This window comes from Canis lupus, chromosome 27, assembly GCF_011100685.1.
Source record: "Canis lupus familiaris isolate Mischka breed German Shepherd chromosome 27, alternate assembly UU_Cfam_GSD_1.0, whole genome shotgun sequence".
Lineage (NCBI taxonomy): Eukaryota > Metazoa > Chordata > Mammalia > Carnivora > Canidae > Canis > Canis lupus.
Window position 1 is genome coordinate 10183348 of NC_049248.1, and position 23399 is coordinate 10206746.

General features: G+C 36.1%; 2 protein-coding genes across 6 annotated transcripts in view; one reads left to right on the forward strand and one right to left on the reverse strand.

The window, feature by feature from the left end:
- Nucleotides 1-689: 689 nt before the first annotated feature.
- Nucleotides 690-22940, reverse strand: CLEC12B (C-type lectin domain family 12 member B). 3 transcript variants are annotated; one of them, XM_038576769.1, is made up of 6 exons: nt 22889-22940; nt 6454-6552; nt 4277-4495; nt 3618-3772; nt 3108-3223; nt 690-994 (listed from the first exon to the last, which is right to left on the reverse strand). In XM_038576769.1, the coding sequence occupies exons 1-6, from the start codon at nt 22923-22925 to the stop codon at nt 844-846; spliced, it is 777 nt and encodes a 258-aa protein (XP_038432697.1). In that variant the 5' UTR covers nt 22926-22940; the 3' UTR covers nt 690-843. The 3 variants fall into 3 exon arrangements, with proteins under 3 accessions (XP_038432697.1, XP_038432698.1, XP_038432696.1); XM_038576770.1 differs by lacking the exon at nt 22889-22940 and adding an exon at nt 8081-8265 and having other exon boundaries at nt 690-907; XM_038576768.1 differs by lacking the exon at nt 22889-22940 and adding an exon at nt 8081-8262.
- Nucleotides 3138-23399, forward strand: part of CLEC1B (C-type lectin domain family 1 member B) — a 39720-nt gene continuing 19458 nt past the window's right edge. Inside the window, exons 1-6 of one of the 3 annotated variants that reach the window (XM_038576766.1) lie at nt 3138-3268; nt 16588-16887; nt 17496-17594; nt 18833-18952; nt 19106-19257; nt 21894-22000. In XM_038576766.1, the coding sequence (XP_038432694.1) occupies nt 16686-16887; nt 17496-17594; nt 18833-18952; nt 19106-19257; nt 21894-22000 (680 nt within the window). In that variant the 5' untranslated portion in view covers nt 3138-3268; nt 16588-16685. Of the gene's footprint in view, nt 3269-8289; nt 8591-16587; nt 16888-17495; nt 17595-18832; nt 18953-19105; nt 19258-21893; nt 22001-23399 lie in introns of those variants that run through there. The other 2 variants (XM_038576767.1, XM_038576765.1) reach the window with 2 other exon arrangements.

Below are 23399 nucleotides of genomic sequence, written 5' to 3' on the forward strand. Positions count from 1 at the left end.
GGCTTGACATCTTAAGTTCAGGGATGCTGACCAACTATGTTAAAAAAAAAAGTTCTTTAAAATAAAATATAATGGTCCTACTATCTTCAAGCAATTTTTAGGACTTTTCTTAAGGCAATAACATTTCAATGGAAAGATTATAAACTTCTGTTAATAATATCCAGATTACCAAAATAATAACTTCAACATGACTTTATCTAAATAAATGAGGATATAAATACTAAATGGTGTAATACTTCACCTATATTACAAAGCTGGTACACTTGGTACACTTATATTACAAAGCTGGTACACTAGGTACACACACATACACTTGGTACTGGTACACTTGGTACACACTTGGTACCATTTGCTAAGATGTTAAGATATTTCTGAAATATTTGGCATAGTGCTGCTGCTCTAGTCATCAGGACCCCTACCCAGGAATCCCTCAGACCACTATCACAGCAGGGTCTCCTGAATGCCCTTCCAGTGCTGTGGCTTGTGTCAGTACTGGCTGCTAAATATATACATGTCACCCCTGCGAACTTGTGCATATGTAATAACAAAGCAGGAAAAGAATCCTTTATTCGAGAAAAGGAATTCTGTGAAATGATGCTGAGATAGAATAATAGAGCCATAGAGGAGTTTTTCCCCAGGGTCTCCAGCATTAACCAGAACACCATACCAGAAGGCATCAGACAATGAAGTGGAAAATGTTCTGTGAAGTTTATTTGCCTGGTAGTTTAAATACACAGTCATTTTTTTTTCATTTGTTTTTGGCTCTAGTAGAGTAGCTTTCTCTTTCTTCACATGAATTTAACCACAAGTCCCTTACATCTTGGTGAATTTGGAAGAAGTATATTAATCCAAATCTTCAATTTTCACTAACGCAGCCATCTTTTCACAAATCCAAGATATCTCAGCACTGCAGCGAGAAATATAAATATTTCCTTTTTGAAAATAGGCACAACCTTTGGATCCATTGATCTGGGCATACTCTTTAGTGCTGAATCTGAAAATTAATCCACTTAAAATTAATTACAAATTTCATATTTGAAATTTAATCACAATTCAGTGTTCTCAGTTTCCAAAGACTATCTATCTGAACTTTGAGAGACTTCTATATCCATAACATATCAAAGTTCTTAAAACTGGCAAATCTGAATGCTTCATTTCAAGTCAATGTCATTATAGACTGCTGGGTGACTTAGCCAGTTAACCATCTGACTCTTGATTTCGGCTCAGGTCATGATCTCAGGGTGATGGGATCAAACCTATGTCTGACTCCCTTGGCTCCATGCTCAGCAGGGAGTCTGCTTGAGATTCTCTCTCTCCCTCTCTCTCTCTCAAATAAAGAAATCTTTAAAAAAATCATTATAAAATTACACTTATCAGGTGTAAATACCCTATGTGCTTTTTTATTCAACTGATCTGCAATATTCTTTTCTTACTTCATGGCTGGGCCTATTAAATTTTCCTCTTGGAGTATGCACTTGCCAGAAGCAGCCTTAATCAGTAGAGAACATGATTCTTTTTGGGGAGGGTGCCGGGGGGGAACATGATTCTAAAGCTTAGTCCCACCACCCTGAGTGTGACACCCATAGCCTCAGGGTGTCAGTATCCACAGATTCCTAACCTTGATGCAGGGGGCCACCTCCTCCATATTTTCACTAGGAGTGAGTGGAGGGATGATGAAAACTCCTTTGGGAGAGGGGATCCATCTTCTTAAAGCCCAAAGTGGAAACAATTGCACTTACAGGTATCTCAGTCCTGTTCTGTAAATCTGCAGTCCAGCAGAACACCTCAGATTAGTTTTTAATCATCTCATGCCCAGTGTTGCTCCATTTACAAAGAAGCAACTGTCATTTTTGATTGTGTGTTTATGACTTTGGACATGTTTGTCACCATGATTTTTTGTGTGAAACTAGACTCATCAATTTAACATGACTAGTAGTGGTGGTAGTTAGAGAGTGAGAAATTGGTGTGAGTAGAAAAAGCCATGACAAAATTGTGGGAAATGGGTGAAGATAAAATATATCTAGGGAGAAAAGTCTAGACATATCATTGTTATTCAGGGAATTTGAAGAGTCACAGCTGTAGCCCAGAATCCTTGAAGTAAATGAATGGTTATAACTCAATTTAAGGAAACTTTGACAGCATGCATTGAGTAAATCAGGAGGGATGTGTATGGGGGAATAACTTGATGGGAAGGGAGATGGAGAAAAACTTAACACATCCAGAAAGATGACAATGCTCTTGTATTTCATGTGATAGGCAAATACTATATATTATATTATATTATATTATATTATATTATATTATATTATTATATTATATTATATTAAGAATACAAATATAATTGAATCATTTTAATATAGTTGTGATGAACTGTGTTCCTCAAGATATGTAGTTTGTAGTTGCTTGGAGAATATTATAAACTATGTGTTCCTTTCCATATTTTTAAGATGGTATCTATTTTTTTTATAACTTTAGTCACAAAAACTGTAATTTTCAAAGTTTCATATATTCTATATGTACTTTAAATATTTCTTAAAATTATTCTATCAATTCAGACTTACTTGCTACTAGAAAATGGCTGACAATTATTGAATTTAAATAAACGTGTTAATGTATGTTCTTAGGATAAACATCACCCTTGTGACCATAGTATTGGAGAGCCAGGATAGCTAAGAGCCCAAACTTATGCTCATAAAAGCATTCAAGTTCTGATTTGGCCACTGGAGTTTAGTGACCTTGGGCATGTTATTTAATCTCTCTATGACAACTGTTTCATCCATAAAATAGGAATATAACAGTGTTTTTACCATAGGGCTAATATTTATATACTACTTTGAGCAAAGTAAGTGTATTTTTTTTTGTTAAATAAAAAAGTAAATTTAATCTAATTGATAAGCTTCAGTGTCTTGCCATGAGTTTGTCACATACACGAAATTAGGTACTCTTGCTTTCATGATTTCTTACTGAAGCACTCTTTTCTTTGTATGTTGTGGTCTTTTTTTGTATCTAGATTTATATTTCTTACAATTAACATTGATTTTCTTAGTATTCCAATTTTTAGTATTCTTAGCTTCTTTTGTTTCTCCCCCTAACAGTTACAGACTTACAAGGATGGAGAGGGGACAGAGCCATCCTCCCATAGCCAGTTCCTTCCAGATGGATCCCATGATAAGCCCAACCAGAAGAAAGAGAGTGTGGGTAATGGCTGTGACTTCAGAAAATCCTGAGAGAGACAACAGGAACAGTGTTATGTGAGAGCCACATTCGGGTATGCAGTTGTAAGATGTTAATTCTCACTCAAAACGCACTGAATGCCTACTATGTGAGTCTGAAATTCCACCTATTTTACTTTCTATGCTAGGAATAATTTTCATAACCAGGAAATGGGTGCCCGGGTGGCGCAGTCAGTTAAGCATCTGACTCTTGGTTTTCAGGGTCCGGAGATCGAGTCCCACCTTCTACTCCATGCTCAGTGAGGAGTCTGCTTGGGGTTCTTTCTCTCCCTCTGCCCTTCCTGCTCATCCTCTCTCTCTCTCTCTCTCTCTCTTTCTAATAAATAAGAAAATCTTAAAAAAAAAAAAGAATATCTATAACCAGTGAAGGAGATTCAACCAGACCTTTTCCTCCAAACTATCTATCTTCATCAAGGTGGAGTTCTTGTCCATGCAGTGTTTTCTACTGTTAGTCCAGGTATTCTCCTCATTTGTTGCAAAATAATAGCAGCTGTGTTGGTACCATTGCCACATTTTAGGACAAGGATTACATTTGTGGTCTGAAAAAGAAATGACACCCATTAGTACAAGTTAAATAACACTGGAGTGCCTGGGAGCGTTTTAAAAACGAAATAACTGAACCTGAGGAGGGATCTGAGACCCAGCATTCTGAAACCATACTGCTTTAGGAGACTGTGAGAATGAAATCACTTCCAATCCTGGGTTGGGACAACAGTGATTGAAATTCTCACTCCAGGGCTCGGTCTCCTGGGTCAGAATTACCAGCTTTAGTTTTAGCTTCTTAAAACTTAAGGTCACCTAAAAATAGCCCACAAAATAAGAAGCCGAAGTATCCAGGTTGGTAACATTCCAAGACACTTCCCAAATTCACCTCTGTGTTTTTAAAAATATGAAATAAATTGATATATTCTCTTGTCTTCTGTAGATTTAGTGTGATATCATTAGAGGTCATTGGAGAACACAATTTCTCATGCTACGAGGTAACTCACATGATCAATGCAAACTGGGGCAACAGATTTGACTGGCAAGTAGGTGCTAAATACCTGAAGTGTGAATGATCAGCTCTTGGCAGAGTTTGATGGCCATTTGTTCCTGTCTCCTCAATAGACTGGAAATCTGTGATTTGAGAAATTTCTCCTCTGTGGGAAAGCTTCTATAGTTGCTCAGCTGCTGGGATAAGTTATTCTGCTGGTAGTGGATGATTTTTTGAAGTTGATTTAATTTCTCTGAATCTGAGTTAATTTCATTAGATGTCTGCAAAACTCCAAGACATAACAGGAGACAACTTCGTATATCCTCCCATTCTCATTATAGCCACAGCTAATTCTCTTTACACAGAAATATTTCTCACATTATTTAATATTCATGAGTAGCTCTCAATAATTGAAGTATTGGGAGAAACACACCAGATGCCTTTTGACTGCAAACTGGAGCTCATCCTTATAATTTTTAATATTTTAAATATGATTATACTTGTATTAAAATAATGAATTATAATCCTATATCTTTGACATTTAACCTAAGGCAGTGCCAGGCATTTTGCCATTCTTTTAGTGGAAATATTTTCCTTTTATCTATTTAGATTTGGTTCATGTAATTGTTATTTTAATAGGAACAGAATCCTTTAAGGAAATGGGTATCTCAAAATATGGTGTGCAGACTACTTTTATCTGAATCACACACATATTTGGTTTTGTTTTAAATATAGGTTTTGATGCCATACTAGAATGTTTCTAGTTCTGGAGCCATAAAATCTGTCTTTTTTAAAAATTATATTTATTTATTGGAAAGAGAGAGTAAGCAGAGGTAGGGGCAGAGGGAGAAAGAGAGAGAGAGAGAGAGAGAATCTCAGGCAGACTCCACACTAAGCATGGAGCCTGACATGGGGCTCGATATAATAACCGTGAGATCATGACCTGAGCTAAAATCTACAGTTGGACACAACCAACTGAGCCACCCAGGCACCCCAAAATCTGCCTTTTTAATTAGCACTTTGGGTAATTCATCATCGCGGTAAATATAAGAGTCATTGCACTAAAAGCACTGCACTTCATAAAAGTCTTCACCTTTCCATGGTGAACCAATGACTATGTATCATTGTATCTTCATTTTTTTTCTTTTTAAGATTTTTGGACACTAGGGTGACTCAGTCGGTAAAGTGTCTGCCTCTGGCTTATGTCATGATCCCAGGGTCCTGGGATCAAGCCCTGAATTGGGCTCTCTACTCAGGAAGGAGCCTGCTTCTCCTCCTTCCCTGCCCCTCCCCCACTCGTGCTCTCTTTCTCTGTCAAATTAAATAAATTAAATCTTTTTTTAAAAAGAGAAAGCATGAGCAGGGTGAAGGGGCAAAGGGTGAAGCAGACTCTACATCATTAGCCCCTATTTATACATCCAAATTGGTATGTCTAAATTCTAATTATTCATGAAATCCTACATATGTAAAATAAATGAAAGTAGCATGGAAAATGCCAGTATCATTCAGTAAATAAACTTTCTTAACTGCACATCCCCTCAAAGGGAAATTTGCACCAACTCACTACTCTGACCATCATATACTTAACAATATCCTACAGAGTATGGATTCTCAGGACGTTCTTCCATTTATTGTTAGTTCAGGGCTCCCTATCCTGTCCAACCCTGATGTCTCAATGATGGGTCTAAAGCAAGGGAATACCCTTTTTTGGCTACTGTGCTTGGGAGTGGAGTTTCCATTGTTACATGGAAGTGGTTCCACTTTCTGTATAGAGGGTGAGGTATCTCAAGCACTATTCCTCCTTGCTTGTATCTCTTATTCATTTATAGCAAGTAATATATTTCTATACTAGAACAATCTTGAGTGAGTAAATTAAGCCAGTCTTGTGCTAAGTCTTCAGGGTGAATAAAACAGCATGCTCTTCCTTGAGTCCACCTCTCTTGGTTCCCTGTTTCTTACCATTGGGGTAATAAGTGGATGTGTGTCTATGCAGAATAGAAGCTCCTTATTCCAACCAATAAAAAAAAATTAAAGTTGTCTTCATGACCCAGTCTAGTTTATAAAGAAAAAACAATAGATCTAGGGCAAAATCCTCATAATAATAAAATCAGTCCTCTGCTTGTTTATCTTAGAGCCTTGGGAGAATGCAGGAGAACATGATCACATAGTATAATCAAACTCAAATTTACGTAGTTTACAAATGTGTTCCCTAATCACTTTTCTTGGGTTTGATGAAAATGTACTTACACATAATACCTAAGGTCACTAGCCCAATCAGCAGCAGCAGACAAAGAGTAAGCAGACTCAGGGCAGCCTGACGCCATATGGGGGAAGGAGCTGGATACTCTGAAGAAAGCCAACAGAGAAACTGTGGTTACAGATGAGTTGTTGATTTTTCTCTTACTTCTTCAATGTTCCATCTAGAAAATACCTAAGATGATATGCAATAAGGGCCCCATCATCAGTTCTCCTCCATTTCTCTTCCCACATTCTCCTATCCTTTAAGAGTGGCTCTTAATTTTTAGGTTTTTGTTTTACATCATAACACACCCTTCTTTAAATTCACTAAATGCATGTATGAGATGTTGTGGAAATTGCTTCTCTGGATGATCCTGACAATAGAAGAGATCTCATGCTTTTGAGATTACAAACCTCCACAAGGCAAGTATTACTGTGTATTCTACTTTTATCTATTATCCAGTCTATTTATCATCTAGCAGATAATAAATGAGTAGAGAATGAAAGACGAAATGAATGTGCAGTCTAATCTACAATATTTCTTAATTCAGGATCTAATGGCATCTAGCCCAGTATTTCAGACAGATTGATTGCAAATCTCCAGGTGTGCTATCACATACATCACACCCACAACTTTTTTCTCTCAAGGATTACAGCTATAATTTAAACGAACAAAGAATAATGTATAACCACTGTTATTAGACCCATGACAAGCCTATTCTCATTCCCTTTGTATATACAATCTTGAGTGAGTAAATTAAGCCCACAAACCACACTTGTAAAAAATAAATCCAAGAGAAGGAGAAAGTAGTTCCAATATTTTAGATGACTTGGGGAAACAGCCTGAACTGTCAACAGATTCTTGAAAATAAGGGATATAGTCTGGTATATCAAATTTGATTCTTGACCATAGAGATCAATATTTCTTCCAATAGGGTATAAAGGAACAAGCTAAAAGACTAGCACTGAGTTTGGACTTTTACCAGTTGTAGGAATTTGATTACATCATTTGATTTTTTTTCAGACTCAATTTTGCTAATATTATTCCATCCACTTCACAATTATATTTTGATAAAAATATATATAATGCATATAAAGTACTACATGGATATTGTTATTATTGATTCAACACTACTAATTATACTAGGAATTTCCACTCACTAAAAGTTTTTTTTTTTTTAAACAGAAACTGTCTCTTGTCTAATTCTGAGTCTCTCATCCTCCCATTTCTCTCTTCAGCTGTTTGTACCTCTAAAAGAAAAATTCCCTCTACATTCTCTATTTTAGAAACCTTCAACCTGGCTACTAAAAGAATATTCACCTGACATCTCAGAAATTATAAATACCAACGACTTAATTTGTAAAAAGAATTCTATTAACTCCAATTCAATTTCTCCTACATCCAACGTTTCACAATAACACAGAACTTAGGAAATATAGCAACATCACACAATTTCAAGTGGTCTTGGAAGTCGCATGTTTTCTCACCAAAATTGGGAACATTCATTCTACTATATATTCCACAACTCTGCTCTATTTTGGAGATTCCACAGCATATCACTTTCTAGCATTGGAACTGAAACTTTACCACCTTTCATTCCCCCAAGGTCACATCTTGCTGTCTCTGAACTCCTACCTCTATTCCTTAGGTAATTTCTATCGCGGTTATTTCTCTCTCCAACAGAATCCTGAAACATGAGTGTCGCGTAAGTCACTTCTTCAGACATCATAGAAGAAAGCACTACTATAAATTATGTAATTAATGTTTCAAAAATCTTCAGGCCCAGGAACAGAGTGCTCTTCTCAAGGCTGGGAGCTTTTATAAACATACTCTACTGACCCAAGACACTCCCCACTGCCCCTTTGTTAGGACAGAATGACAATCAGCCTTTTTGCAGAGAAAGTTAGAGAAGTCAAATATTCTCTTTAAAAATCAGAATATCATAGATCTCAGTCTGTTCTTTCAGCATTGTTTCTTGTGAAGACTCTTAAAGGACTGCATTTACTTCTAATCCCAGCATCACTTCTTGCAAAATTTACTAATTTCTATAAGAAAATTCATCGTTGTTGAGAACCTGCAGAAGGCAGAATAACAGCTCCCTCACCAAAATTGTGCGTGTTCTAATCCCCAGAACCTCTCAATATGGTAAGTTTACATGGCAAGGGGGTTTGCAGAAGTGAAAAAGACTGCAGACCTTGAGATGAAGAAATTATCCTGCGTTATCTGATGGGCCCAATTGAATCCTTAAAAATGGAAACCTTTCCTAGATTCGGTCAGAGAGATACAGTTTTGCTGGCTGAAAGTGGAGGAAGATGGCCTAGAACCAAGAAATGTGGGCCAGAAGGTAGGGGAATGCGGGCTCCCATAGAGCGCTCAGAAAGGAACACAAGCCCCGCCCACAGCCTTGATTGAGCGCCCCCCCCCCCCCCCCCCCCGCATCGTGTCAGACTTCTAACCCACAGCCCTGTGAAACCATAGATTTGTGTCGTTTAAGCTGCTGTATTTGTGGATTTGGCTAATGGAGCAATAGCAAACTAACAGAACTCAGAAAATATTTGAGGGCCATACCTGAACAAGAGAATGAATGAATCTTTCCTAAAGTTTCCTTTGGGGGAAGAAGAAGATTACATGCCTATTCTGGGGATGATTTGGTGCAGGTTTTTATTTTCAGATGGCTGGAGGACTGATCCCAAACCTCCCAAGATCCACCTCTGTATGAAGATTATCTTAGCCAAGGGTGCCTGAGTGGCTTGATGGGTTAAGCATCTGCCTTTGGACCCTAGGATCCAGCCCTCATCTGGCTCCCTGCTCAGAATAATAAACAATCTCAAAAAAAAAAAAAAAAAAAAGATTATCTTGCTCAAGATGGAATGAATTGTGCTCTTTCTCTCTGCCAAATAAATAAATAAATAAATGATCTTTTAAAAAAGATTATCTTGGTTAAAGTAGAATAAATTGCACCTATTTCAGGAGTGTGAATGAATATCCAATAGGTTGTAGAAAGAAAATGTAAAAATAATAATTCTTTACTAACATTTATGTATAATCTCTATATACATAATTATGCATGTATTTCTCTTTCCTATTCTTTTTTCTCCCAAACTGATGCATCAAAAAAATGTCTGGAGGCTCTGAGTCATAATCAGTTAAACTCCACTGCCAAAGATGTGGAATTAATTAAATCTATGTTTATATTTTCTATTCTACATAACCTGAGTAAACACAGAGACCATCAACATGAGGAAAATTAAATTGAATATGTGATTATGAAAATGAGAATACAGGATGTTTTTCTATCTTCTCTTTCACTTTCACCAAATTTGCAAAGACTGAGTTTTCATTTTCATTGCCCTGATTCTTTCTTACTTTCAAGTTCCCTAAGAAAACATTTAACCTCTTACAATCTTATACGAAATCATATTTGGGTGAAACAGTGATGAAGAATCTCACCTCGTTGCTAATAATTTCTATAAGAGAAAGGATTGGTCATACTTTCTACATACTTACTGTTATTATGGTTCTAAAAGAGTTTATTATCTATTATTAGCTTATAATTTTATTAATTTAGAAATCACCGCTTATCCTTGTCTCCCTATAAAACTTCCATCATATCTTAGCTCATTCTATCAGATTACACTAGCAAATATCACACTTTGTTGCAGTCATCTACCAAATTCTAGGACATTTCTCCTAAATCACATTAACCTTCACATTGACACATCCCATGGCTCTTTCTCCAGATTCATTTTACTCAGCCTATAAGCAGGATCTGATATAATTATTTCCTTTAACTTTAAATTCTTTTCCAAAATATACTATTCTTTTTTTAAATATTTTATTTATGTATTCATGAGACACACATGGAGAGAAGCAGAGACATAGGCAGAAGGAGAAGCAGGCTACCTGTGGAGAACCTGATGTGGGACTCAATCCAGAGACCCCAGCCCCAGGATCAGGATCACGCCCTGAGCCGAAGGCAGACACTCAACTGCTGAGCCACTCAGGTGTCTTCCAAAATACACTGTTCTACAAAACACCATTATCTTCTTCTTTCCGTTTCATTACCTAATCCTCCCTCAGATTTGCTGTTTCCTCTTTATCTGACTTCAAAATACTGTTGTGGTCCAGAGTTCAGTTCCTGGCCCTCTGTCCCATTTCTGCTCATCTATGGATGAGATGTTCCAGATCCATGGCTTGGAGTGACAGCCATACATAGGAGATCTCCAAATGTATATCTTCATGCCAGGGTTTGATCACTAGGCCCAAATATCTGACTGAAGACTTGGCATATTATTTACATATGCTATAGGATTTTTTAGGATTTTTAAATGTAACACATCCAAAAAATAAAATAAAATATAAAATAAAATTAAAAAAAATAAAAAACAACTCTTTCCTAGTGGTTTCTCTTTTTCTCCATTTTAGTAAATGAAAACTTTACACAGTTCCTAAGCCCAAAACTCAGAATCAGCTTTGACTTTCATACTGCTCTCATATGAATTAAATCCACCTGAAAATACTGTTTATTGTGGAAAGCAAGGGAATTCAGGTATTAAATATGGAAGTATTGTTGATTTGGGGTACATTAAAAGTAATACTGAGTTTATACAATAAGAAATTATACTCTAACTCCATTCTTCCATGATCATTCCATTCTCACGTATTATAGGACTATTTCAGAGAACACCTTTAAAGAGGAGTCTCTATTGGATAGAGATTTGGCAGAATGGAAGTTAATTCAAAACTATTTACAACAAAGAATGGAGAAAATAAAGATTAAATCCAGAGGGATCAAAGCCCTAAAGATAAAAGCAGAACAACAACAAAAAATGACCACAAGGAGGAGCTAGAGGATAAATACAAGATAGAATTTATTTGTGGGATTTTTTTTTTTTAATTTATGTTGAAATATATATTCATCCAATCAGGATAATCAAATATCCTGGTTAAAATAAAGGGCTATACAGGCAGATTGATTACCTTAAATATCAGATCAACATTTATGTGTCCAGTGAAATGAACACAACCAGGGCCTCCCCCAAGTTTCACTAATAAAGAGCTATTATATGATTTTTTCATAACACTTATCATGATCTGAAATTATCTTGCTGTTTTATTTCTTTGTTTCTTTGCTATTTATGTTCACCACCCTCCACTAGAATATAAGTTCAATTAGAACACAACTTTTATGTTTTGTTTACCATGTTATATCAGAAAATAGAATAGTGCTTGAGACACACACACAGTGATCAATAAATGTGTGTTCAAATAATAGATCAATTAATGATCCCTGCAGTGTATGTTTTATACTGACTTTAGCGGGGTATCTTATATCCCAATATTGTGACATGAATCCTCAGTTCACTATACTTGATCACTTTGCTTTCCTTGATTGCACCATACTCACTCATACTTCCACAACTTTGGATGTGTGCCCTGCCTGATAAAATAAAAAAGTACTCCTTTCCTCTCTCTTTTTATGTAACCTTTGCCTTTCCTTCAAATCTTAACTCAAGGCTTAATTATTCCATTTGATTACTATTTAACTTTACAGATATTATGTGCATATAAACTTCTCAGTGTGGTAGATGCTATCTGGCACATTTTTCCCTTTTCTCAACTCTGTAACAAAATGCTCTGCCACAGTTGTTATCTGATAGCTATTCATTGCTTAGCTCATTAACTTTTTTTTTCTTTTAGGTTTTATTTATTTACTTGAGAGAGAGTGAGAGCCAGAGAGATAACAGATGGAAAAGGAGAAGCAGATTCCCTGCTGAGCAGAGGGCCCAATGTGGGGCTTGATCCTAGGACCTTGAGATCACGACCTTAGCTGAAGGCAGACACTTCACTGACTGAGCCACCTGGGGCCCCTAGCTCATTAACTTTTAGTAAAACATTCCACTTTTCAGCCCATATGTTTAAGCTTTCTGAAAATGAAAGAGAAAATATTAATTTTGCTTTTATTTCCTGACAGGAAATTCTAGTTTTTTTCAAAGATAAACAGTACTTGGTATGTATGTAGAAAGCTAGTAAGTCAAATGTGAACTAACAATTTTAATGCAGAGGACTGAGAGGCAACAGGACATCACTGATAAATGCACCTAAGGGTTAGTATAAAGGTGATGTGCCTTAAAATGCTGAAACTCTTAACTCTAGGAAACAGAGGGTTACTGGAGGGGAGGTGGGTGGGGGGATGGGGTAACTGAATGATAAGCCCTAAGGAGAGTACGTGATGTAATGAGCACTGGGTGTTGTATGCAACTGATGAATCATCAAATTCTGTCTCTGAAACAAACAAAAAATTGAAAAAGATTATCACCAGCTGCAAAATTCTCCCTTCCTTTATATATTTTTTTTCAGTTTAGAGACATATCATAGCATTCATAATAGTCAACATCATTTTTCTTTGGTCTTTCTCTTTTGTACATCCACTAGTCCTCATTATATATTGAACAATCTTACCACAATATTATGAATTCCACTAATTTCTCATTGAGTCTATACATTGTCATTGTGATTCTAGTATCTTTTACTCATTCTTCAGCTCTAAACATAGATAATGGAGTCTGGGCAATACTTATATTTGAAAGACTTTATAATGTAGTGGAAAGAACTTGGAAACTAGGTATATGGTACTGCTTTTTACAAGAAATGTGATCATAGAAATGTCCCCACATTCCTTAACATTCCCTTTCTACCTGGTATTATCAGGATGGCAATGCACTTTGTACATATGTTCATTCATTTGCCAAATATGTACTGGATGGTAACTGTATGCCAGCCACTATCTTAAAGCATAGAATACATTCTTTGGGGATACATGACAAAAATACCTCTGTGTGTGTGTGTGTGTGTGTGTGTGTGTGTGTGTGTGACAGAGAGAGAGAAAGAGAGAGAGAGAGAGAGGTAATGGAAAAGAGTGAAACAAGTAAAAGAGACAGGAGAGGCACCTGGGTCGCTCAGTTGATTAAGCATTGGCCTCTTGATTTGGCTCAGGTCATGATCTCAGGGTCATGATATTGAGCCCTGCATTAGGCTCTGCACTCAGGGCAGAGTCTGCTTGGGATTCTTGCTCCTTCTCCCTCCCTTTTTACCCCCTCCCTCCTCCTTGCCCTACTTCTGTTCAAGGCTCCCTCTCTCTGAAAAAAAGAAAGAAAGAAAAAGGAAAGAGAAAGATGAAAGAAAGAAAGAGAAAGAAGAAAGAAAAAGAAAGAAAAAGAAAGAAAGTAAGAAAGAAAGAAAGAGAAAGAAAGAAAGAAAGAAAGAGAAAGAAAGAAAGAAAGAAAGAAAGAAGAAAGAAAGAAAGAAAGAAAGAAAGAAAGAAAGAAAGAAAGAAAGAAAGAAAGAAAGAAAGAGAGATAGGAATGTAGGCTGGCATATGGTGGGGTTAGGGAAGTTAATCTAAACACTAAATAAAAAAAAGATTAGATAGCTAAAATCTAAGACTGCTCCATAAAGACTAGTACCATGACTTTCTCCATGAATATTCAATGCCAATTTCAGTGTCTGAAATAGTTAAATTAATAGAATATTTGCTTTGAAATTAAAGAGATAACTTATGTAAAAAAGCCTATTAATCTCTAAAATATTAAACAAAGATTTTTTATTCCAAATTAAAACTTATCAGAATATTTTCAATAAAGGACTTTTTTAGTTATACTTTACTAAGCCAAGAAAAGAGGGGCAATAAAATATACAAACAGAAACAACATACCGATGACAGACTTTGTAGGGTGTTTACAGACTTTGTAGGGAGATAACTAACAAAGGGAAACCTGGCTGGCTTAGTTGGTAGAGTATGCAACTCTTGATCTTGAGGTTGTGAGTTTGAGCCCCCACTGGGGGTAAAGCTTTCTTTTAAAAAAATGATATCTAGCAAAGCTTCTGGATTTTAGAAAAGGAAAAAGAATAGTTGGTAATCTTTATCTCTTTTTCCTGCAGTTCTCTGCTTAATTTTTGCTGAGTAATTCAGCTTGTATTTATAGAATGTGTAGAAGAAGAAAATAGATTGAAGACTAATGTTATGAGGGGCTGCTTTGACCCTGAGAGACTCAGTATTCACCCAGCATATTTCCTAACAACTCCAAGCCATGTTTGGAAGATACAAATAAGAGCAAATATATTTTTATGGAACATAGATCTGGACATAAGAACCTCAACCTGTGCCTAGTGTTATCAAAGATCCAAAAACCAATGATGCACTGTAATCATTAAAAGGGGAAAAAACAAAAAGAAGAAAGTCCAGAGGCTGAACTATAGGAAGAATATCATCTAAGGCTTAGGTTTCAGCTTTACCTACATCTGGTATTAAACATATAGTTTTAAGCATTCATGAATCAAGTAAGCCCGGTATATTTCTGGTGATTTGCAAGAATAAATGGGATTACTTTTTATAACTCAACCAATTAGCTAAGACCTAGAGAATGTGGAAACCACAACAAAGCAAGCTGTTATGTTTCATACTTCCTGAGAGTTTCTGTAAAGTTTCATGTAAACATGAAAATGTTTACAATAGCTGTAAAAGCTTCCAAATGTCCATGGATCTTGAATTTACATATTTGATTTAATTCAACTATAAATTTTCAGAAGTTACATATTTGGTTACTAAGAGAACAGAGTAAAGGTTTACTGAAAAAGTATCGCTTGAACTAAACCCTCCACATTCTTTCCTGTCACTAAGTCACATTTTTTCAGGATTTCTGTATATTTTAGGGGGGAAAAACTGGTGTAAGACAGTGACAGAATATGGAACAGAGGAATAAAGGTGGAAGGGAAGCCTCAGAATTTGGAGTGTGAATAAAAGTGGACAGAGAGGAGAAGGAGGGTTAGAATAGTTCCCAGGCTGTGCTAGGAGATAGAAGTTAGCATGCACTGCTAGGAGGAGCGAACAGTCCACCTTGATTGAATCAGAAATGACATGGACAGAAGCATAAATAAATTAATGGTAGAAAAACTATCTGAATTTACCCTTCTTATGTTTGAGAATCACCAACTAGTCTACCTGAAATATAAAACCCAGTGACAAAAAAAAAAAATGGGTGTGGAGTTTAAGTTTGGTTATTTGATTTTTAGTACTTTTATGAGATTTGACAAATATATATCTATATATATAGATATATAGATATAGATATATATGCTATAAAACTATATAAAAGCTATCCTAATAACAAAATAGACAAAACATCCTCACTAATATTATTACATTAGTACAGAAGTTAGACTTCTCTGGCTATTATTATAACTCTTTTCAATGTGAGCTACAATAACAATTTGAAAACCCATTTTATAGTTAAATGTGTGGAATACATACTACATTCTGATGTGAAGGGCACTAGGAACCTATCCCTTCCACAAATAGCTCTTCATCAAAGCACCACTATACCTGAAATTACACAATTTCACTTAATGAAGATTTTTCCCTTCCTGGAAATTCACTTTATTTTTCTTTTAAGATTTTATTTATTTATGTATTTATTCATGAGAGACACAGAGAGAAGCTGAGACATAGGCAGAAGGAGAAGCAGACTCCCTGTGGGGTGCACAATGTGGGACTCGATCCCAGGACCCCGGGATCACGACCTGAGCTGAAGGTAGATGCTTAACCACTGAGCCATCCAGGCATCGCTGGAAATTCACTTTAAAGTGAAAATATTACTAAAAGGCAATAATCAATAACTCCCTATTATTTCACTTTATTAGATTGTTTTTCTCTCATGCCTAAGCCCAAGCAATATGAAACCTGTCTCCTGTGGAGTCCTCCAATTTTTGAAAAATATAATTTGTGAAAGATGCAAAAATTTGAACTAATTCTATGTCATAATTAGGAATGGCACCTTTTAACAAAACCCTGAAACACCTACTCTAGCTCATATCAGATCAAATTATATTAGACTTGCTCCTCACAATGGAATAGACTATGTATCTGCCCATGTTTTATCCATGAATTTTCATCAGAAAGCAGTTCATTGAAACAATATGCTTTACACTCCACTAAGGTTAAGATGAAGAATGAACTTTTGTTCTTCGAAAGGACATAATAAAGAGATATTCCTTTATTCAGAGTTGAAGATAAGAAAACAGGAAACAAATACCATATTTACTCCTTTACTGCAAGTTATTATTTTTATGTTTTTATGTTCAAGGTCCATGTATCTCACAACAGTTATGAAAGGGCTTCCTGGAAGAGCAAAAATCCAAAAAACAAAAACAAAAACAAACAAAATGAAACAAAACAAAAAACATGTGCCCCAACTCACACGGCCCCACCTTACCAGAGAGAGAGGATCACAGACTGACAGACACTAACATCTATAAAAGTGGACACCACAATTTTGCAAAGTCATTGAACCCTGAGCTCACTTACAGTCCAAAGGAAGCCATGCTGGACGAAGATGGATACATCACTTTAAATATTAAAACCCGAAAATCAGCTCTCACCTCAGGTAAGAATATCCAGAGCCAGCAATTTGGAAGTTAATTATTGAAATAAGTCAACTCTACTTCCCTTTCTCTACTAGCAATAGCACGTATAGTTTTATTTTATTTTCCTGATGACCATCCTGCACTACAGAATTTGAGTAACAGCTGCATTGGCTTAGGCAGACTTATTTAGAATATCAGCACAAAAGATAAAAACAGGGTACGTTACATTAAGGCTTATACAGTTTACTCCTAGAAGGGATAGAAACCAACAGCAGAAGAGGAAAGAATGTTTTATAACCTCATTTTCTAAGCTGTCAGCAAATGGATATGATTCTTCAATCTTGCTTATAAGAGCAAGTATTTTGTCAGGGTTGGCACAAAACAAAGCAAAAACATACAAAGCCTTAACAGTTGTATTTTGACTCAGGGATTAGTCCATTAGAAAAGGATGGATGTGTGGAATGGGAATGGGTTATACTTGATGATCACCAAAGGAACATCAGCAAGATCTGGCAATGAGGCAGTTTATATCACTCAGAAAGTCTTGAGAGGGCAGGGGTAAGGGTGATGCTGCCCCATAGCTGTGCCGTACTGCCTGCCCCTTAACATCTTTATTGTATGCCTACAGTTGACTCTGATAACTCATCTCTGTGGCGTGTGATGGCTTTGATTCTGCTGATCTTGTGCGTGGGGTTAATTGTTGGGCTGGTGACTCTGGGGATAATGTGTAAGTATTGACTCACTGCAAAAGATTTGTTCTGAGGAAAGAAATACCTGAGGATCCTGGTGTATACCACTAAGCTTAATTGTCCTTACATATCTATTTGTTGCTACTTCAATCACCTTATACATGGCTGCCAAGACATTCCCAATAAAGGAGAACTCTGACTTTTCCCTTCTGATTCAAATCACTTTTTTGATGTATCAATTTAAATTATTTTCAAGAATTTTAAACTGGTCTTCAAGATTCCCCTCAGCCTAGATCCACACAATCTTTTCAAATTTTTTTCTCCCTATCCTGTGTATCTTCAGTTCCAGCCAATGTGGACTTTTCTATTTCACAAACACATCCTCTTTCCTGTCTTAAATTTCGCTCATTCTATTCCCTCTTCCCACAATGTCCTCCTTCCCACTTTATTTAATGAATGCATTTACTTTCACTCAGAAGCAGTTTATATCCCACCTACTGTATCTATTTTTTTCTTTATATAAATCTAAAAGCCCTCCAATGTCACATTACCATCTATGTAGCTGTTGCTTGTGTGCTTGCTTATTTTCTCACAAGATATTGTAGAATCTTTTGTTTGCCATCTTTTTTATTCTTCTGAATATCACAGTATTTTGAGTGCAACAAGAAATCAATATGTATTTTTAAAATAAATGGATATTTTCATATTATGTGAAAAAATTGGGACACCTGGGTGGCTCAGCGGTTGAGCATCTGCCTTTGGCTCAGGTCATAATCCTGGAGTTGCCAGATCGAGTCCCACGTTGGGGGTCCCCACGGGGAGCCTGTTTCTTCCTCTGCGTCTATCTCTGCTTCTCTCTGTGTCTCTCATAAATAAATAAATAAATAAATAAATAAATAAATAAATAAATAATAAATAAGTAAGTAAATCTTAAAAACAATAACAGAGGTCATTCACTTCTGAAATATCAAAACAAAGATATATCAAAACATCTGCTTTGGGCATGTAATTTGATCATGGCATTTTCTTATTTGTGATTGTCTCCTTCACATAGTTTACCTCTTCTTTTGGATTACCATCAGGTGTCAGTTTTGCACAGTTCTTAATTTGTTCTTTATACCGCCCACTACCCAGACCCCTTTGCAGTACTCATTTACTTGTGTGTATCTAGGAAACACTTCACAGATTGACAATTCTACAATTAAAGTTCATTGAAAAGTCTGCACATCACCATTATTATCCGGATTATAAATTATTATCTAACTTTTTCGTCTAGCTGTTACAGAGCAAAACTACCAACAAGTGGAGAATAAAAATGTCTCAGGAACACTGAACCAATTAGCAAAGCAATTCTGCCAATATTTAATAAAACAATCGGAACAAAAGAGCAATGTCCGTAAGTATGGTTTTGTAACCTTTTCATCTCCCCTCCCCCTGGAGTATTTCTGTGATATTATCTGTAGGGAACCTGGAAATCTACAGGAAACACCGACATGTGGGAAAAGCAAAAGTAAAAAGTATGGACTCCTATGCTTGGTTTCATCTTAAGGCCATAAATGCAGCCCATGTGACAGAAACTGGAGATACTATGGAGATAGTTGCTATGGATTCTTCAAGCACAACTTGACATGGGAGGAGAGTAAGCAGTACTGTATTAACGTGAATGCTACTTTGCTGAAGATCACCAGCCAGAAGGTTCTGGTAAGGAGATTCCTGTGTCAAATATTTTGGAGTCATAAGGAGAAGAATCTTAAGTGAAACATTTGACTTTAAAATATATGCATACTTTTTTCCCTCATTTCTTCCAGTCTCTGCTAATCTGAGAACCTCATCAAGCCCAGTAGAAATGACCACATTTAAGAGTAAAAAAGAGTAAAATGAACTAATGAGACTTAGAGTTCTGGTGTTATCTCTGTGACAAGCCATTTCACTTTTCTCCACTCCTTTAATTGCATTTACTAACTCATAAAAGAATCTGAAAGTATAAAGAAATTCAATACCATTGTAAAATATAAATAGAAATGTCATCCAAATATCACGTGAGTCCTCAGTTTCTGCTAAATTGTTCAACAGTTGAACTTGAACAAACCATGACTCAGACTCCACCTTTTCATAGGCTTTTCCATAGTTTTGGGAACAATTTTATTTGTTAAATACACAGGATTTCGGTTGAAATTTTTCTACTAAATATGTCTCTTTTTCCACATTTTCCCTCTTGGACAGCTTCTAACAAAGGTTCTGTTCTGAAGTGAAATATGTTCACATTCACTCATGCACTCTCCCTTTATTATTTAAGGTAGCTTTTCTCTTTTTTGTGAATCCTGGAGCAAATCAGAAACCAAGCCTTGGAGTCTCCCTCCTGCCAAATAATAGATTTATTAAAACATTTTTTGAAAGGCAGAAATTGTTTATAGTACTTAACCGATAGCTTCCAATGTGGTAATTATTCACATTCTGTATATTAAAAATGAAAGCAAGTAGAAGATCTGAATTTGGGTTGTGTGCAGAGATTAAAATGAACTCAAATAGTCAAGCCAGTCATATTCTTCAGAACTGCTGTAATTGATCAACGAAATTGACTTATACGGGGATCCCTGGGTGGCTCAGCAGTTTAGTGCCACCCTTCGGCCCAGGGCATGATCCTGGAGTCCCAGGATTGAGACCCACATCAGGCTCCCTGCATGGAGCCTGCTTCTCCCTCTGTCTGTGTCTCTGCCCCCCGCCCCTCTCTCATGAATAAATAAATAAAATCTTTTTTTAAAAAATTGACTTATACATTCCTGAGCCAAAGTAATGGACCAGACATGAGGAGTTCATTCCAGTGACACTCATGATCATTTGTGCTCCTTGTTAGTCTAACTGCTGTACCACCCACTAACTCTTTTTGTGAACTCAAATTCATAGAGAAGATATTCAGGTAAATAAATTGACTTTCTTCCTGATCAAGCAAAATGAGAGTACCCTAAAATCTCAACTTCAATAAGAGATTAATTGAAGACGTACAAACAAGTCTTGAATCTTGCTGTTCTAAGCTGATGGCAGGTTGGAAGTTTATAAATGAAAGAGGAAGTGATGTCATTTTTGAGAAACAATAGGTGAATTTCAAGTAGAATATACTTCTTATGGTGAAGTATATAATGTGGGTATATTTTAAAGAAAGAACAAGAGTTAATAGAAAGATGAGGGGTAGCTCAACCTTTAAAAAATAAGCAGTCAGGGTCCCTAGGTGGGTTAGTTGGTTAAGCATCTGACTCTTGGTTTTGGCTTACGTCATGATTTCAGGGTCATGGGATCGAAACCCATGAAAAGGGAGACTGCTTGAGATTCTTTCCCTCTTCCTCTACCCCTTCCTCTGCTGTCTCTCTCTCTAAAACAGATAGATAAATCTCTTAAAAATAAGCAAATAAATAAAAATCAAGCAGTCAAAAGTGACTTTCTTATGGAATGCCATTCTGTGCCTCACTTTTGTCAAGAAGCTCAAGTCATTTTTTACTTGCTAAGAATGCATTCTCACCTACCTGTTTTTCTAGGAGGTTTGAGAGTACATTTGACTCTTTCTAATTTTGTTACCCATAGATTGATTGATTGACTAATTGATTGGTTTATTTATTAATTCAACAAATATGCACTGGAACTATTCCAGTAGCTGAACCAATGCACTTAATAAAACATACAGAAGTCTCTAGATTCAGGGAACTTATAGTCTAGTTGAAGCAATAGGCAATGAATAGAAAAGTAAGTACAGTGTACCCTATAGTAGGTAGTGATAATTCCTAAGTAGAAAAAGGTATAAATTAGAAAAAGCAAATGCTGTTTGTAATCCTTTTGAGAAAGACATCATATAATTTCTTTTATTCAATCAACTAAAACAAATTAATACTTCCAATGTAAATATTGTAGGCTACTACAGACTGAACTAAGCAATGAAATCAAAGTAAGTAGAACTTAAATCTAGGGAATAATAAAGTTTCATCAACAATATATTTCTTTTTTCATTTTCCTTCTCTAGTTGTTTATTACTATGTTATTTAAGAGCGATATTTGGCACACTATTTGAAACTCTTGTCTTCAATCGATGGAAGATAAGCGTGTAGAAAGGTTAGAATATCTGCTTTCTGTGAACATTTTTTTCTGTATTCAACAAGCAATTTTTTATTCTAAAACAAATAAACTTGGCACAATTCTAAATATCAAATATAATTAATGAGCATTAACATAGACATATAATCTAACTTGTTTCTGTGGTTCAGGATCTTATCACAAAGTTTTGTTTTTACACCGTTACAAGAACTGTGGAAGCAGACTAACCATTATATATATATCTGTGTTTGCAATAGAAATACATAAAGTCCAGGACTGGATTTATTCGTTGGGTTGGATTATCCCGCAAGAACCCTAATGAGATCTGGATGTGGGAAGATGGCTCTGTGCCCTCCAAAGATGTGTAAGTCACTGGACATTCAGAATTCAAGGCACAACTAGAAAACTTTATTCTTGAGATCCTCTACCCTCTTGAGGACAAGTTACTTAAAAGTTAGTAGGTGGCTCTCTGCCCTACTGTGTGCTATATATGCAGCAGCACACTCACTGGCATGGTACTTCTAATAAGACAGTTCTACTTAACTTACTCTCCCATTCCTCTACTCTTAATCTAAGTTACAATCCATTTCTATTCCTGATATTTTCCCCATTCATTTCTACCCTCAAATTTACCATTGAAACATTTGTGTGTGTGTGTGTGTGTGTGTGTGTGTGTGTGTTTAGGTTTATCTGATTCTCTTCACATATTTTTCAAACAAAATGATCATTTTTGTTATTTGATGGTTGAAAGTGATTACTTCTAGGATTCTTTTGACTTTCCAGTATCATTTTGCATACTCTTCCACCCCAGAGGTCTCCACAAATCAGGCAACCACGGTTCACAAGGTGGTTCTAATGTTCATATCATAAGGCTCCATCCTTCTACAGACAGTCCAAGCAAAGGAGGCATTTACACTGAGTATTTAATATGCTTTCCAATATCCAATCTCAAGACCTTTGCTCATCATGTATATCAAAACTGTAATGTCTCTTCAGTTAAAATTTACACTGATAACCACAACTTGTACAATCTGATCATTACTTAAATTTTCAATTAATTTATTCAACAGATATTAAGTATTTACTATGGGTAGGAGCAAAGGATAATGCAACTATAAGCAAACATCTTAGATCTTGAGCTTTATTTCCTATCATTTGCTGACTCATTCACCATATTGAAGGCAAACTGGTGAACCCTCTGTGCTTTCAATGAACTAAACTTGTTTCGCTGTCTTAGGGCTTTTGTACTTACTGTTTTCCTCTAGAATGCTCCACTTCCAGAACTCCATGATGAGCTAGCTCCTCCTTGTGATTTATGTGTCTGTTTAAATATCACTTCTTCAATGAGGTCAACTTAAATTGCACAAACTGAATTAACCTCCTTCCACCTACATCCACTTGAGTCCGTAATCACAACCATTTCATTTCTCTTGCCATTCTCTGAAATTTTCCATTTGTTGGCTTCTTACCAATATCCTCTTACCATGATGTAACTTCCCTAGTAGAACTGGCCGTGTCCTTGTTTACTCTATCAATATCAGCACACACACACAAACTTAGGCACATAGAGGGTATCCCATAGGTATTTGGTGAATAAATTAAATATATACATTTTTTTTGTTCTCTTGTTATAATCAGCACAGCAGAGAACATAGACAAGTTAACAGGCAACTACAATAGAGTGTGCTGCCTTATCTCTGCTACCTTGTAGCATAAATCCTCATTTCAAAAGTATTTAATCAACTTACTTTTCCTTAAGCGCA

Bases quoted from the DNA above. Each gene is read 5' to 3' on its own strand.
- CLEC12B (XM_038576768.1), bottom strand. From the start codon at position 8,174: ATGATGTCTGAAGAAGTGACTTACGCGACACTCATGTTTCAGGATTCT. The intron at 6,553-8,080 runs GTAGGAGTTCAG...GGCTTTCTTCAG, and splicing joins AAATTACCTAAGGAATAGAG to AGTATCCAGCTCCTTCCCCC. The intron at 3,224-3,617 runs GTCTGGTTGAAT...TGTCTCTCTCAG, and splicing joins TAGATAGTTTGGAGGAAAAG to GATTTTCTGAAGTCACAGCC.